Below are 18,305 nucleotides of genomic sequence, written 5' to 3' on the forward strand. Positions count from 1 at the left end.
TTTCTCTACAGTTGGCTGCCGCCATTTGTGGGTGGGATATTGTATGGCCCACCAATATAAAAAACCTGACACAATGAAAAATACGGAGGAAAAGAAAATCTTCGGAAAAACTGATAAACATTAAATATAACATGTCATTGATGATGATGTCATTGATCGATTTGGGGTATTAAATGCAAAATACCAACCGATCCCCATCCGGTTTGATGTTGTACTCACCAATCATTTTGAAACATACTGGCATGGTAATTGTTTTCCAAAGTAAAAGCATGCACCCGCAAAGTCATATTTTGATTCAAACAAAATATTAATCAGTCTGCTTTCATTAGATAGCTACATAAATCAAAGAATAATTACTGGTGTGTGGATGAAATCAGAGGATTTGGACAATTGCTCGATTACTAAAATAGTTTTCAAATAATGGATTATTTTTGACGCCGCTTTCATGAGTGAGCAAATCCTGTGGAGTGAAACTAGATGAGTTGTAAGTTGATGCCTTAAAGCCACACTCCAGCAATAGAAAGGTTAGTAGGCTAAGATGTGGTAATTTGCATGGTCTGATTTGGTAATCTATTTAGTGGTGGTGGTGGTGTGGGGGTGGTTACTCAGGAGGTTTGTAGTGGTAATTGTAAAGCCCTTTGACCAAGCAATTTGATATCTGGAAATGATTTTGCCCCGAGGATATTCTGTATGCTGAATTTACTTGGAAAATCCCCTCATCCATCCATACATTCTACTTATTTGAGGTTGTAAGTTCAAGTTGCCTGCAAAAGGGTTAAAAAAAAAACACACACACACACACATGCACACACACGAGGTGCAGATGGTCAAATGGCCGTCCCAGCAATCAGTCAGCCAGCATGCCAGTTGGCTGACGAGGATACGCGAGCGTTACATCCCCTCCGCGGTTGTGAAGTTTCAAGGCTGAAAAGGTGCCGGCCACTGATTGAAGAAATGCGCTAAGCAACCTTCAATCTTTCTTCCTTCACAGAGATTTCTTCCTGTCTGTGTACCGTCACTACATTCCCTCTCCTTTTCAAGGGAAAAATATAAATATATAGCATTTGAAAAGTAGCAGATTATACATTGGGAAATACATTGGACACTTTCATATTGAAATGAGGTCCGGCAGCAGCTTGTCCGGACCTCCCTGCCATTTTGCTGCCAAAGTGATTATTCCCTCCCCGGGCCGGCCGGGCTGGCAGGGGGCTGGGATGGCCGGATAGCGCGGCAGCCACAAAGGATACAATTTACCAACTCTGGCTTCATACATTTTGATCTATTGCTCCCTTCAACTGTTCGCATTTCATTTGAGCTGCAGGGAAGTTTAAAGGGGGTGTTTTTCCTCTTTCTTCGCCTACATCTCTTCCCCGCCGCGCTCGCCGACCATCGATTGATGCTTCTCCTGCATGTTTTTGCCTTCATCCTGACAAATCGTCTCTCTCTCCCGCTACTACTATATCACCTGGTTAAGTGCAGAACAAATTCAAGACCTAACAAATTTGTCTTTTACGTTCGATAGCCGTCTTTTTTTTTTTTTTTTTGTGCAATGGGCGCAGCTTCAGACTGTTTGACTGGCTTTGAAAAGCATGTCAATGAGGCCCCGTTTTACATGCGTGGAAGACGAGGGAGAGTGAAAGGAAGAGAGTGAAAAAAAGATTGATAAATGTGCCAAAGTCTCATTTTAATTGAACTTGAAGCACATGTTGCAAGTATGCGCAATTCGTCCCAGATGTTTACGCCAGCCATGTGCGCCACAAGGCAGCTATTAGCTGGATAACCTTTGCTCCAAAGGCTAAATGGGGTATTACGTGGCCAAAAACTGGAGCACCTGTTTTTCATTGTGCTGAAGACCCCATGCAGGATTTTTTTTTTTTTTCCCCTTGGATGACCAAATGTGTTTTGACTGAAGAGATTACAACGGAAACATGTAAAGTGACTTCATTCAACTGATATTGGTTATTTGTTATTAATGAGAGTCCTTCGAGAGTCTCATTTTTGAAGGACAATTACCTGTTATAGTTAAAGCAGACTGGTACACTGGCTATAAAAAGTCTACACACCCCTGTTCAAATGGCAGGACTTGTGTATATGATAAACAATAGTAGGGATGTTTGATACCACTTTTTTTCAAGTCAAACTCTTCAGTGACTAATCTGCAGAAGTACTTTAAAACAAACAAACAAACAAAAAAGACTAATCATTAAAAAAAACAAAAAAACAAAAAACAAAAACTATATATCCCAACATAGCATTTTCTTTCAGATTGCATGATTTTAATGGCAATTCTTTTCTTCTAATTTCTTCTTTCCAGTTCCTGATCATAAAATAGCCGCAAGAGGTTGCCCGATCCTGGTATCGGCCTACGTCGCGAGTACAGATACTTAATATATATCAGCCTGATACCGATGCTTCTGTTAAAACATCTGAAGTTAATTTGGGGTAATCATTGTTAATGTGCATGGTAGGGATGCAATGATAAGTGCGCTATCGTGATATTAAAATTGCCACAAAATCGCCTTCATCATGTTCATGATATTTAAATGCAACACATCTGTTCAAAAAGTCAGGTTGATTTCCATTTGTGCAGTTTTATCACCCTCCGTTGGCTAGTTTTTTTGTACAATATAATTTTCATTAGGGATGTTTTGGCCCTTCTATGTTTAAAATCTACACTAATTGTCAGATGAAGGGGAACCTAATATGTCTGTGAAGCCAATATTTTTTTTTAAGTTTATTGAACATGTAAACATAACATATAAACATAATAATAATAACATAATAATACCATAACATTGATGTTATGTACAAAAGCGCAATTTTTTTTCTTTACAATATTTGACCTTTTTTAAATATCTCCAACCTCCGCACAATATCGTGATAATTATCGTATCGTGAGCTTCATATCGTGATAATATTGTATCGTGACATTTTGATATCGTGACATCCATAGTGCATGGTGGCAGATATGTGCCGACTTCCATTTAACCTGAATTTGAATGCAATTGGGTCATTGTTACATTGTTACAGCTGCATCCCATTTACAAGGGTGTCCACACTTTTACAACCACATTTTTGTTACTATTTTTTTCTTCTCCTTTAAAAAAAAACATCTTGAAAGAAAACTCAAATGAATTCCACAGGTTATTGGCAGAAAAAGCCTTGAAATTATTTGGTCTCACTTTTTTTTTTTTGTTACAGAAACCATTCCTTTCAACACGTGTATATAGACTTTCTTTATCCACTATACAAACAGAATATACTGTAATATCTTCCTTGATGTGTGTAGTTTCTATTCTATTGAGCCGAAGTTGACTTGCATATCTCTTTGAGTTACTTTGTATCCTTAGTCCATTTAATAATTCATAATTTTTTTGCTAGGTTTGCTATTGAATATGCATGTACATTGTCCATAACTAGTTGTTCATTTTATAGATAGTGGTCCAAGACAGAAGTACAACACACCATCCCCAATGTTGTGAAAAAGATCCATATCTCCACTGTCACCATGAATAATGGAAATTGTGACAGCATGACATGACACCCAATGTTCGAGTTGTTTGTCAATAGCAGAAGGCACAAAGGGCAACCTTTATCTGTTTGTGCTCCCTTTGGGGAGACAAATTCCTCAGCATGTGGAATGTAAAGAATGGTCAGAATCCGAAACAACAAACACTCTTTTCATAGCAGTCAACAACAGCAGCGGGAAATTGTTTTTATTTTCTTTGCACCATTTATGAGTAGGAAAGATGCTGGTCGCTACAAAACATTTGTCTGCAGGCCCTACAGAGTGCAGTCATGTTTCTACCTGAGGGCGCTGTCACCTGCAGGTACTGCACGGGTTTGGGCATTTGTGTAAACGTGTCTGTGTGTGTGAGTGAAACAGAGAGAGAGCGAGAGAGAGCGAGAGAGAGGAGATTACCCTCACACGGTTGACTGGTCACTGAAGCGCCTGTGCTTCGCTCAGCTAGGCTCCACTAGCCTCAGGAGGACTTGACACAGATAAGATACACACTGCAATCATGTCCCGCTCACGGGCTTACTGCTCACTGCTCCCCCTGTCTCTTTCTCCATGTCTATCGGTCCGTATCGCAGGCGCACGCACACACACACACACACACACCACATGATGCATCCAGATTTCACCTTTGCATCGTCATATATAGGATTGATATTGATCAATATTGATCATTGTAATCCCCATTGCTTCATCCAGTACATACAACATTCTGCCACAATTCTATAAATGCATACATGTATAATACTTTGAGAACATCCATCCATCTATCCATTTTCTTGACTGCTTATTCCATACAAGGGTCGCGGGGGGTGCTGGAGCCTATCTCAGCTGGCTTTGGGCAGTAGGTGGGATACACCCTGGACTGGTTTCCAGCCAATCGCAGGGCACACAGAGACGAACAATCATCCTAGGGACAATTCGTAGTGCCCAATTAACCTGTCGTGCATGTCTTTGGAATGTGGGAGGAGACCGGAGTACCCGGAGAAGACCCACGCCGACACAGAGAGAACATGCAAACTCCATCCAGGAAGGCCGAAGCCTGGACTCGAACCTGAGTCCTCAGTACTGGGAGGCGGACGTGCTAACCAGTCAACCACCATGCCACCCACTTTGAGAACATATACAAATACATAAAAATCAAAGGATACAAGGGTAACTGACATCCAGCTAATCATGCAATTGGATATTTTTTTCAACTATTACAAGGAGTCCTCGAGTTTCGGATGAGTTCCATTCCTACACTGGCAATGTAACCCAAATTTTGACTTAAGTCGGATTTCACCGTTAAAGTCGATATTTACATCAAAAATACTTTCTACATCCATCCATCCATTTTCTGAACCGCTTACTCCTCACAAGGGTCGTGGAGGTGCTGTAGCCTATCCCAGCTGGCTTCTGGCAGTAGGCGGGGTACACCCTGAACTGGTCGCCAGCCAATCGCAGGGCACACAAACAACCATCCACACTCACAAGCACTCTTTTGTACAGTAATTAAAAGAAAAAAAAAGAAGAAAAAAAAAAGAAAACATTTTCTCGGCGCAGAAGAGTCGAAACAATATGTCGTGTTTCCGCACAGACATTAATTGCTAACTGACAACCAAACGGAGCTAATGGAAACTTAAACACAGAAATGTGTTGCATGTGATGGCGAGCCCACCTTCTCTATTGGATGTCCGATGCTGGAAGTAACAACACAACTTTAAATAACTTTGAAATAGGGTGATTACTGTGGGAAGTTATCAAAAATAAGGTGCTACGGACGAGAAACGATGACACTCGAGGACTCCCTGTAAAATTTACAATATAATTTTTACAATATTTTTTTTTGAAAAACTGCCATGCTAAATGAGGATTGTATGTTTTATTTTTTTAATTAAACAAGTTAGATGAAGCTGAGTTATCTTCTGCAGGACCTGACACTCCACCCTCAGTCACGGCACTATGCGATCGTTCAGACAACAACATGGCATAATGTAATTGCACTAAAGAGAGCACTGGGAATTATATCACCCTGCTATGAAAAAAAAATGACTGAAATGTTCTTGGGAGGCTATTGAGCTTGCAGTGCAGCAGGGTTGTCCTCAGGTATCAAGGGGGTCTCTGCCGGCATAATGGGAGTCTGCATTCTTTTCTTCTCTGCGTCTGTGAAGGATGAAAAGCGTTCCGCTGTAAAGGATGCTATTGACTTTTCCGCTTCGTTTTTCCCATCCCATCTGAGTTTTTTTTTCTTTGACGTTCTGCAGAGACACTGGTTGGAACTGCATTTTAATCATGTTTGGGTAATGGAGGAAGAAGCAGTGGAAGTGGGGAGGAGGGTGAAAGGTGTGAAGGAGCATTGTCTTTCTATGCAAACTATACGGCATTGTTTTATTTGTTTGCATCTCCCCTTTGTCACACACATACACATGAGACGGATCATCTCTCACCATCTCTATTCCCCCCCAGACACACTCACGGCTTTGTCTTTTTTTTTCTCTAATTTTCATACTCCAACTACTCCTTTTAGTTTGTGGACTTGGTAAACTAAGATCAACATTTTATGTGTAAGTTTTTGTGTTCATTGTTTGTACCTCCACTTGTGATTAAGTATAAGTGGATCAAATGCACTGTAAGTTGCCTTTCACAGGCTTTCCCCCATTTCACCAACACAAAGTTGATATTTGCACGCAAACTTCAGATTTATTTATTTTATTAAGTCGATGTTGTGCTGTTAGAAATGCATATTAGTCAAGCTCCCACACTTTTTAAAATTTTAACTGCAAGACAATGTACATAAAAACAGTTGCAAGCTTGCAAAGACAATGACAGGGTGGATTTTTGTTTAGTTGTTTTTTTTTTTTTAAATACAAAAATGACCATTTAATGAGCACATGGTTGGCCTTCATCCAACCACATGATTCAATTTGCAAGTTGACTGCATAATATTTAACACAAGTATTTAACATTGCTTGAGATGTTTTTATATCAATTGACATATTATGGCACCATGACAGCATGGACAACATTCATCTACAAACATATCTTTTTTTTGTTCCCTGCAACTACTGTTTCAGCTACCATTGAAAAAAAGACATAATTCTGGTGTGTCACTGAAAACATTACTGGGTTCCTAAAAGGTGACAGGGTGGACAATGACAGGATGGACTTTTTTTTGGCTAATGTTAGCATTTTAGCATTTCACTCAGCAGCATAATTCAATTAGCAAGTTGACTGCATACTGTTTAAAAAGTGTATTTGAAATATCTTGTTTTTATGTTTTTATACATTGATTGAGAGGTTTTTGTAACAATTTATATTTCACTATGACAGAAAGGACAATATTCATCTACAAACATACGTCTTTATACCATATACATCCGCCTCCATTGAAGACAAAATGCTGGGTTATATTACAGGGTTTCTTAAAGGTGCAGGTACCACATGATGACAGGGTGGACAGGGACGTACACATGCAAAGTATTTCAAAAATGATTATGAAAATACATGATCGAAAAGACTTGTTTGATCAAATAACTTTTAAATAACTAAAACTTTTTTTTTTTCATTTTATATAAAAGTTGGTTAGTAGTAATGTAGTCAATTAGTTTAAAATAAAAGAAACATTTTAAGAGACTTACCGTTGCACTGGTACGTGTGAAAATGTTTAGCCACTTTAATAATACCTCAGATTTTCACTGATCTGCTATTTTCATGATGACTAAATGCTTCTAATGAGGACATCAAAGGCACTTGATCCTGAATTCCCCAAGTCCAGTATTTGCAGTAAAAGCAATGAAACTAACCTTGCTCTATTATACAACAGTTGTCAAACCTACAACCATAACTTTACACTCTCACTTCTTTGAGTACTGTAGAAAAGAGAAATCTGACTGTAATCTATCCACAAGGACCCTAAACCAGAGGCCGGCGATGGCAGCCGTGATAAAAACCATATCCTTGAGGATATGTTGGCTTCCTGGCACTTTGAGTGGATACTAGCAATGGTGGTAAGTGGGCATGCGTGTGGTTACTCCACTGTCCGCTACTGATTCCTGATAATGTGTGTCACTGTCGTCTTGGGTTCACCGTCGCTTCCTTTAAGCCTGCCTTCCTGTCTTGTCGGGTTCTATGTACCTGTCCCCTGTCCGCGTCACGGTTGACGACCCACCCACTTGCACGTTCTGCACTTAACCAAGTCCCACTTTGGGGTCTCCACTCTTGCCTGTTCTTTCGGCTGATGGAGGGTACTAATGGGGCCTCTAGCATGGCAGTCTGCTCCTGTCTTTTTATATTGCTTCCCTGTAGTACTGCAAGGTGACAGCTGTAGATTGAAGTGTGACAGTGTGTTAACTATGCTCTGCCAGTGGGATTTATTTAAGGGTGACTTTGGGAGTAACTCAAGCTACCAGCTGTAATTTCTGCCTTTGAAGAGGACACAGCGCACCACTTATTGATTCACGTCAGTCTGGTCAAGCCTAATCTGACATGCATGCCCAAAAAAAAAAAAAAAAAAAAAAAAAATATATATATATATATATATATATATATATATATATATATATATATATATTTATATATATATATATATATATATATATATATATATATATATATACTGAACTGAACAAAATGAACAGTCGAACCTATGCCTCTCTTTCACTGCATAATATCTGCTTAACATGACTTGACTAACTAGGGGTTGAACTCAACATTTATAGTTGACTATAATGTGATGAAAATCAAGATGAAGTTCATTTATTGATTATATCTAGTGTTGTAGGCAAGACCACACCAACCAACACCAAGACATTATTTCCCAGTTGTTGTAATTAGTGGGATCCTTTAAACGCTGCACTTATTTCTCTTAAAGCCAAACTGTGGCAGGGTTTTTACTTTCTGGGCCAGGATTTGATACCTCTGACTATAAATTGGCCCACTGGAGGACACAAAACTAGCATTGAGTCAATGTCAAGCTTTAAATGTTGGTTCAACCCACACTACTTACTATTTGTGTTCTTCTATTAGGGAAATCAGGTGCGAGAAGTAGTAGTACATGGTTGCGGTGCAAATATTATATGGATGGTAGAAACTACTCCTAGTTACACATACTGTATGCTGTTAGCTTCCCCTGTTGCTCTGCCCTAGCAATGATGCTACTTTTGATGCTAATGTTTTGCTGTTAGCTTGTTCTGTTCCTGTGCCTTAGCAATGATGCTACTTTTGATGCTAATGTTTTGCTGTTAGCTTGTTCTGTTCCTGTGCCTTAGCAATGATGCTACTTGTGATGCTAATGTTCTTGTTGCATTTAGTCTTTTCTTGAAAAAGCAACTACCTCAAAGCTTTCATTGGGGTATGGGTTTCAGTTTTCCAGCGGTATTATGCTGAAGTGGAAAACGGCTGTGTCATTTTTAAGAAAATGTCTCACAAATGAGTACAGGTGGCCAAAAGTTAATTAAGAACCTACAAGCTAAACTTCCACAGGCTTATACTCCCTTAGTACCCGAAGCACATGTAGACAGGTGCCGAGGCATTTGGGTGATTTAAGCGTGCTTGTAAGCAATTTTTCTTAAATAGTTGCCAGAGAAACAACAATATTCCACATTGCACAGAAAATCCCAATGCTCGTTATATCTTATGCTGCGATATTTTACTCCACGACTGTTATTGTTCTGAAGCACATAGAAGAGTGGCTGAACCAACTGCACTTTTTCACTGATGATCTATGCATCAAAGCGCTAGAAAAGGCATTCGCTGCACTGTAGGTGAGGAGTTCCTGTGTGCTCTCATGCACCCAAAGTAACTTCTGGAGAGTACCGTCACCGAATAGGATGTTGACGCTGGCGCGCGTTCATTCCCAGCCTCCTCTCATTGGACAGAATGTGGAGCACAACACTTGACAGCAGTGTCGTCTGGATTTTAAAGTCAGACATGTTAGCAGGCAGCCGCCACCTTTTCTTTTAACAAGATTCATAAATCAGTAATGAGCACAGAAGATGCATATTTTATTTACTTTTTTGAAGATATGATCCCTTCACTTCACACCAGTGCACTTTTACTCTGCTTTATTTATTTTTTATTGTTTTGCCCAACGAAATAAAAATAATAATAATAATAATAAATAAAAAACAAACAAAACGAAAAAAAAACATGTTTTAGGGTTTTTTCATCGAAGAAAAACAAAATCAGCCACATGAGACTTACAATAGCGATGACTATTAATTTCACTTTTCTTTTTCTTTTTCAACTGAATGTAAGGAAAGCAACAAATCTCTTCTGGATTTTCAGATGTACCTAACAGAATACATTTTTCATTAGTTTTCGACAAGGTAATCAACTATCATAATTTCAATAACAACAACATTTATTTTATGACATGTTGTCATAATAAAGAAAAACATCTAACGCAGACATAATACATCTATAAAGTACCCTGATTCTGATACTGATACTGTGGGCAAACAAACAAGAAACAAACAAACAAACAAACAAACAAAAAACATCAGTAAAAGTGTGCAAGTAAAAAGTGGCAAAACTGGGATCTTCAAATCCTTTCTGTTTTATTAATTACATTCAATATTATGCAACAGAAGATAGGGCGCTGAAACTAAATATTATTTCAGTAATCAATTAATACGTCGATTCATTTTTTCAATTATTCAACAAACTAGGCATAAAAAAACGTTTTAAATTCCAATCCCTTTTTGTAAAAACATGACATTATTTCAAATTAGCAGCGCACAAGTATAAATTAATTATGATTCAGTTACGGGTTTGGACTGTAACGTGAGGAAAATAGGCAAATATGATCATTTAAGTTAAAAAAATAGTTTGAGTTTGGTTCAAAACAAATCGGCCCGTTCTCATGGAGGACTGCAGAAATAAGAAAATATTTCCAAATTGTCTAGTATTATTTTATTATATATAACCAAGTCCCACAAGACGAGATGTTTCACAAATTTGAGTCCATGAGAACGAGACGAGATTTTTACAAAATTCGCAATATATATAAAAAAACAAATGCCCAATGTAAAGTTTTCTTTTTATTGAGCAGACTGCAATAAAATTTCCGATCTAGTGCGAAAGGGCAAACGAAAGCATAAACAGAACTTTTGTCTATTAAAAATAATGTTACTGAAAAAAAAGTACTCTAATTGTTGGACAGTTGTCACTCTACTTTTATAGTACTGCTACACTTCGTAGCACTAGTGCAAAAAAACAAACAAACAAAAAAAAACTTTGATGTAATCATTCTATATGTTTTAATAAAGCCCTGCAGAGACCTAATGATGGCTTCACAGTTATGGATGGACAAAGAAAGATGATGCGGAACAGCAAAACCAGGCCAGCAGAGGACAAGAGTAATGTTGTCCCATCCATCACACTCAGCCAGGCTGCATGCGGGGAAGGACAGGCAAAGGAGACCACAGTAGCAGGGGATCAGAGGTGAGGCAGGGTCGGGGGGGGGGCGGGCAAGGTGAGTTGCACTCTGGGTTCGGGTCTACGGAGGTGAGAAAGCGGAACAAGCAAGGAGGTCGTGGGGTGTATGTCATTACGTGCGCGTGTTGGTGTGCTGACCTTGAAAGTGATGGAGTGCTTGCAGTGCTGGAGGTGATGAGACACACGTACACAACTCATTTCAAATCTTTTCATTTGTATTGACGGAACATTTTACCAAACTTACTTTTGTAATTGTAATTCCTTGTTCTCGTTCTTTTTCCCAAAGTGATTCAAACAGCTGTATGATTCGAGGTTATAGCACCTCCTGTTGCTTTGGCATGCACTTGACAGCCATGTCTTGTGTCCTGATCTATTTTTTTAATGCCACCGGAGTGTGCAGAGAGTTGAGAAGGGGAAATTGCTTCTAAAAATATCCACCTATGTATGTGAGGACATAACCCTAAAAAAAAAAACTTTGTCTTCAGGAGAGGTCAGACTGTAAATAAGTCCCCAACTCTTTCTGACTCTCCCTTGGCTCCCGACTTGTAACTGCTGTGTATATTTATCCAGGCTGTGGGCAGTAAGGAGGTGAAGAGACTAATTACTTGAGTAGAACCTTGCCTGTGCCTGGTCCACCTCCAGCAGGTTGTCCTCACTCTGTAGTTTGACTTTGGCTCTTTTACATACACTGTAAGTATTGTATAAAAATGTGCATAGAAAGACAGGGAGGGAAATGGAAATGTATTTTCCTGCATTAGCTCCTGAATTTGTATTTGCATAGGAGAAATAAAAAAAGTAAAAAAATAAAAAAATTAAAGCCTAGGGGAAAAAAAAACAAACATCTGTCCCATCCTTGCACGGCTGGCCAGGTGCCAGCTTGAATGGTGGGATAGCTGCTGACTCCAATTGAAGGGCTTTTTTCTTGACTTGTCATTTCCTGGCCTAGGTGTGATATTTTTTAAGTTAGTAGACCATTTGGGAGAATCAGTATTCCGAACATGTGTATTCATATATCTTGTTTATGTAACTCCTGTTGAAAAAGTCGAACAATGTAAATGACCTTTATATCGCCACAGATGAAAAGTTTTGCTTGCTGCGAATAATTCCTTGAAATAATTAAAACATCATGCCACACCTTACTGTAGGTACATTATTATTATTCCTGGACTGGATTTGAAAATGATTCATTCCTCAGCTTCACTCACCAAACATGTTTAAAAAAAAAAAAAAAAAAGAAGAAGAAAAAGTCATATTTTTCCCGCAGTAGAAATCATGTCAGCTCTCTCTACAAAATCAACAAGGATGCCTTGAGTTGCCCTGTGGGAGTCACGTATTAGCATTCTGTCTCGTTTCATTTGACATTTCAATTTTTACACCGCGAGAGAGAGGAGAAACAATGAGAAACAGGTGCAATTTTAGCACAGCAGTCACGTTGGGTTCAGACTAATCATGCCGTGTCAATGGGATACGTGACGTTATGTGAGAGCTCTTCGCTTTCTCATATTGATGATGTAAGAGAGCACAAAGGGATTTTAGGTTAAAGCAACTCTCAAAATGGCCGTGTGCTTTCAGCCGTAGATATGGGACAGCATTTATTTGAGTCCCATCGTAATTGAGTGTCCGCTCTTGTTTGGCTCTAGGCTTTAGGTCAGGGAAGGACAAAATGTCTTTGCAAAGTTTTCCTCCTTTGCATGCGTGATGATGGAAGAGAAAGCACATGACGGCATTCCTTTAGGTAAATATTTCATCAAGCGTTTGACTGAGTGAGTTTACCGCAAGTCACCGCCAAGTGCAACGTGGTTCGCCTGACTTAGCTGTTTCTGTGTTACTGTACGCCTTCACGCATCCGCATCATTTTAACAAGCACTGCCTCCCCCTGTCCGCCTTGATGAGAGCACTCCCGCGGTGAACCTGCTCCGCGCACTTGGCTCAGTGTTCAAGTAATAGCTTGGAATTCACGTCACGCTTTCAAACATATGATGCAAACCTTGGACACAAATCTCGCACCAAAAGATCACTGGATATTTCTCTCGCTTGCCCGATGAGAGTTAATTGATGTCAAGGAGTTTTTGATGCCCATGGGAAATCATGTCAGTTTGTCTTAGTGCAGTTTACGAATGCACTTCCCATCAGCCTTTTATATACACACAGTGGCCACAACATTATATGATATTAATCCAAGGACATCATGTGCCTGTCACGTGATGTTGTTAAATGAAGCTATCAAAATATGAGACGCCTGAGTGCAGTTCTAGAATACTGCACAATATGCCACAGCGTACAAACAAATATACTTTGAAATTAATACATTTTGATAGTGTTAAATCAAACAAACAACATTGGCAGGCTATTGGTTCAGACCGTGTATTGGATTTTGAGTTGTAGCTCGTATGTGTAATCAAGATGAGATGAATGGATACAACAAATACAGAATGGGTGATAATAAAGGTGGGAGCTACTTCTTGGGTACTGCAAGCAGTTGAATACACACTTCAGAAATAACAATTTTGCTCAAATTATCTTAAATCCTGTAATGGTATTAGTGCCCGGACGATTTAATCGGCCAATATTAGCTCTTTTAAAATTGTCCAAAATTGGGCAAAAAAATAAAAAATAAAAAAAACTACCATTTATTTATTTATGTATTTTTTTTATTTTTACACATAAACACATTACAACATAAGACAACAATTACAATGTTCCACACCATCCCATCCCCCACAAAAGAAACAGGTTAAAAAAAAAAAAAAAAAAAAAAAAAAGGCTATATTTGCCCCTATTGTAAAGTTGAACAAACACTAAATAAAGGACAAATTACCGTAAAACTGTCAAATACTTTACCTGTAATTCACATCTTTATTGTTGAAAGCGTTAGGGGAGCAAAAAAAAAGAGGCTATTTTATTCATAAAAAGGAAACAGATAAATGTCAATACAGTATACAACAATTTATTTCTATTAACACCTGCCAGTGTTGCACATTTTCAAATGCTCACTCCTACAACATTCCTGGGAAATCACAATTGTCAACAGGCACCACATTGGGGACTTTGTTTAGACTTTATACAATACTTTTTTTTTTTCATTCATAGCCTATAATCTTGCAAATACTTGTACTGTATTCTTTTTGCTGTTGAACTTATTTTAACCCCTGATACTAGTAGTGTATTACAATCAGTGGTTGTTTGCTATGAATATCATTCTGAATTGGAATCTATCAGTTTAGATGTATAAAAAAAAAAAAAAAGCTTAAGAGTTGCTTTTATCATGTACATCAGTACTCTACTGTACTGTTATATACTGCCTATACCAGCCAGGAACTGATAGTAAAGGATACATATCATACTTGAGCTTATCTTCCTTACAATATACAAAATAACAAAGATTGAATGTTCTTTTATTTGACTGCAGTCACAAATCTGTAGCTCCCCAACTGAACTGGTAGTTACTATAACATATCGCCACAACACATTGCACACGAACCTGCACTTGCAGTCCATTAAAATGCACGATGGCTGACTCGTTAGGCGGGCTTATTACACTATCTGTCGGATTGATTCAAGCTGCGCGCTCTCGTCTCAGGTGCTGGAATTTGTCACATCCGTCCAGTGTGGCTGCACCTTTCCACTTAAAAACAAAACAGGCAGTTGTCGGCAGTGGATGGACCTTGTATTATTTTTTTAGCCTGTTTTTGAGTGGGCCATGCATCAATTCCGTTGATATCGACTAAGAATGGACATTACAGTCCACACACAAACTTACTGAGTAAAGGAGGAGACTATTGTCTTTGTGTTGAGGTATACGTAATAATGTTTATAGCGTTACTCAGCAAGACCAGGTGTGCAAATCAAGCTTATCTAATAGCTGTGGGGTGTGCGATTGCGTGTGTGTATTGGGTTCCATTATAGGAACAGGTTGCCTGTCTCCATATGTGCGCAGTGAGCAGGGAAGCTGGGAAAACAGGGATCTCCGCGGCTCTCCGTGTTATTACTACCTCCCGCCTCACCAAGTCTTGTTTGAAGACAGGAAATGGGAGTCAGACCGCAGTCCGAGGGGCATGTGGCAGTGGTTTATACTTCACTGACCTCTGACCTATCATATCCACCCCGCCCGCTCTCTCACACCTCTCCCCCCGTGTCCCTCCGAGGTAAAAATGTCCCGGCTTGCTTCGGATGGGCCCAGCCAGGGCAAAGCACAACAGACTGGATGCTCTGAGATTTGTTTGAGCGCGCAATGAAAAGCAGATGACGAGGAAGAAATAAAGGGAGACTCGGAAAGTATTTGCAAAGAAAAATAAGCTCTTTGCTTTGTGAGCAATTATAGCTATTTGTCTTGGGTGGTTTTGCTGTGGCAGCAATGCGGACTCCACAATTGCCCCACAATTCATTTTTGACTTTATCGGATCATAGATGGAGAGCAGAAGGAGATTAGAGGGCAGGAGCTTGTTTTGAGTCTGTGCTGAGGCCCTGTGTCGGTTGTGTCAAAGTCCTTAGAAGTTCATGGAATCTTTTACCGATATTCTTTTTACAGCAATCAGAAATTAAATAATATCCATCTCTAATAAGGTAACTTGCAATACAATATTATTATGGTAGTTTGCCTGGAGTACTATGATGATACAGAGATGCAATCATTGATCTATGGGAAAAAAGACAGCAACCATGAAAGTAATTTAAAGAAACTGAGTAATAAACTCAACAATAAAAAAATAATTCACCCTAATTATTTTTGCCTAACAGTAGCCCAGCCCACAAGTCTGTTGCAAAGCATAAAAAATGTTCAAGTATGGAATGAGGGCTAGACAAGGCAGATGCTTGAAATTTTGAGATTTTTTTTTCCAGAAGCAAGAACTTCTTCATCACTCTGAGCTCCATTCTCGTGCCCGTGCAACTCCGGCACGAGTCATGGTCTAAATCTGCGCAGGGGTGGTCTAGATCAAGTTTTGGTATTTTCACAGACCTGAGAACACAGCTGACTTGATACGACACCGACCAAAATGGCTACTGACGTGGGTTTAAATAATCAAAAAGTGAATAGGAAAACTCTTGGATATGATTTTCATGAAGAAATGTCATTCGCTATTTTCATTGTAAACTTCAGGTAAGCTGACCAATGAAAGCCACTTTTTCTCTTTTTCATTTTTTACATTTTTTTCTTTCTTTTGTTTCTTTATCTTTTTTTTCTCTTTTTTTTAATTCAAGATAAGACTCCCATTTCAGGCTCATGCCTTGTGTTTCTGATGGTTGTAGCCAACCTCTTGTTAATTCCCCTTGTTAGGTTCTGAAGCATGCACACCAAACAAGCGCCTCATTGTGTCCATATTGTACTTGTTTGTATTAATCAGGTGTATTATTAACGGTCGCATGACTTACTAAACTTTATCTCAGTAAGATTCTGAAGTTGTTTGGCTGTCAAAAGCAGACAAGCCCGCCCCCTTTGATGGCCGTCGGTGATAATGATGTCACGGCTGGTGACATCATCACAGCGTGCCAGGCACTCGCACAATCGGGCTCAGCCTGATCTTGGCAGCGCCTTGAGAGGGAGGCGGGGGAAAAAAAAAAAAAAAAGCACCTCAAAGATTGATGTTTCCATTTGGCTTTCTGTTTGCCGCTCTATTAACATATTCAAATTGTCTGTGTGAGCTTTTTGTACGGAGGAAAGCATTTTGATTTGTTCTGCCGACTTTATATCTCTATTACCGCCTGGAACGGGCACAGTCAATTGGAACAGGATATCCGGCGATTTGGCTCCCCGGCGCAAGCCTTTGCCGCTATTTAACATGTATTGTTCCCACTAAAGATGCCTTTGCCCAGCCTCTCTCTCTCCTTTCCATTTCTCTTTGCTCCCTGCTCCCTTACATCTCTTCCTGTTGCACCCCTGCCTGCGTATTCCTCCCTTGCCCACAAACCCTATCTGTGCCTTTGCAGGACTCTGAGAGAAAGGGCTTCATGAACAAGCTTTATGCCATTCAGGACGTGTGTATCAGTGTGCAGAATGCGCTGGATGAAGTGGCCTCCTATGGCGAGAGGATAAAGAAGTGAGTCGTAAGCCCGCTCCTCGGCGCCCGGCCCGCTGCGCTTTGTGCTCCGCTCCACACGTCCCAGTGTTTTTTTTGTTTTTTCCGCAGTGCCAGGTTGCCCCACTTTGCCTTGCCAGCCTGATTAGAACTTACTCGCTAGAAACGCTGCCAGCATGACAAGCAGATGATCCTCCGTCCTCCTGAATCATACACTGCTTCAACACCCCGACGGCGCCCTCTGTCAATATTTTCTCACGACCCTTTTTCCCTCTCTTTGCAGCACTTTCAATTGGACCGTGCCTTTCCTAAGCTGGCTGGCCATCGTCGCGCTCGGAATGGCGACCGTCATTGTTTACTTCATCCCGCTAAGATATATTGTGCTAGCCTGGGGTAAGCTATATCACAAGTGGCGTTCGTGTGCATTTACCATTACGGTGGTGCCTTGAGATACGAGAAGAGTTTTTTTTTGCGACATGAGACATCAAATCGTGAACAATTCTTCAAAAATACAAAACAAAAATTTGTATTTTGAACAAACACATAGCCGCTTTTAGTTCTGTTAGCAAAATGCTAACATAATTACAGATGCCGCAGGCTAATAAGTAGCATCAGTGTCTTGATATTATCCCTTTAAGCCAGTGCTTCTCAATTATTTTTTGAACATATTCCCACCCCCAACTCTCCAGCATGACTGTAAATAGTCGGATTTGTTTATAAAATCGTTTAAAGTATACCTCTGCAGAGGTGCTAACACTCATTGTCAACTCTTTGACATTGAGAGCACCACTGCCATCTACTGTAGTGGATGTGCAATTACACAAAAATCCCAGGGGTCCTCAGCAGTAGGCCGACCATCATCTGCATCAGAAAGAAAAGTCTTGATCGACCATTTTTTTCATTGTGTAAAATGAAATTTCATCTATCAAAAAGTTCGAGAGGTATCAGTAGTCGGTATCAGAAGTAGGGATGTAACGATATCCAAAAATCACGATATTATCACGATATGAAAGTTACGATACGATAATTATCACGATATTGTGGGGGCATTGGCGATATTTAAAAAAAGGTCGCAATATGGTAAAAAAAAAAAGAAAGCTCATACTTTAAAAAAAAAAAGCACAATATTGTCCTTTTATGCATAACAGCAATGCATAGAAACCACATACAATCTCTAATAACAATATTGAGGCACTTACTTGGTAATGCAAGCACACATTGATCACGTCACAAGCAAATTAGGTTCCCCTTCATCTGACAATTAGCATAGATTTTAAACATAGAAGGCCAAAACATCCCTAATGAAAATTAAATTGCACTAATAAACTAAACACTAGAGGGTGCTAGAATTACAC

General features: G+C 39.5%; 1 protein-coding gene across 10 annotated transcripts in view; it reads left to right on the forward strand.

The window, feature by feature from the left end:
• The window catches only part of mctp1a (multiple C2 domains, transmembrane 1a), a 107,097-nt gene that overhangs the window by 77,757 nt on the left and 11,035 nt on the right, over positions 1 to 18,305 (forward strand). For 3 of the 10 annotated variants that reach the window (XM_077521373.1, XM_077521374.1, XM_077521376.1), the window contains 3 exons: positions 7,408 to 7,506; positions 16,862 to 16,971; positions 17,234 to 17,343. In XM_077521373.1, coding sequence (XP_077377499.1) covers positions 7,408 to 7,506; positions 16,862 to 16,971; positions 17,234 to 17,343 — 319 coding nt within the window. Of the gene's footprint in view, positions 1 to 7,407; positions 7,507 to 10,767; positions 10,943 to 16,861; positions 16,972 to 17,061; positions 17,344 to 18,305 lie in introns of those variants that run through there. The other 7 variants (XM_077521375.1, XM_077521377.1, XM_077521378.1 and 4 more) reach the window with 5 other exon arrangements.

The sequence above is a fragment of the Festucalex cinctus genome, chromosome 5, assembly GCF_051991245.1.
Source record: "Festucalex cinctus isolate MCC-2025b chromosome 5, RoL_Fcin_1.0, whole genome shotgun sequence".
NCBI lineage: Eukaryota > Metazoa > Chordata > Actinopteri > Syngnathiformes > Syngnathidae > Festucalex > Festucalex cinctus.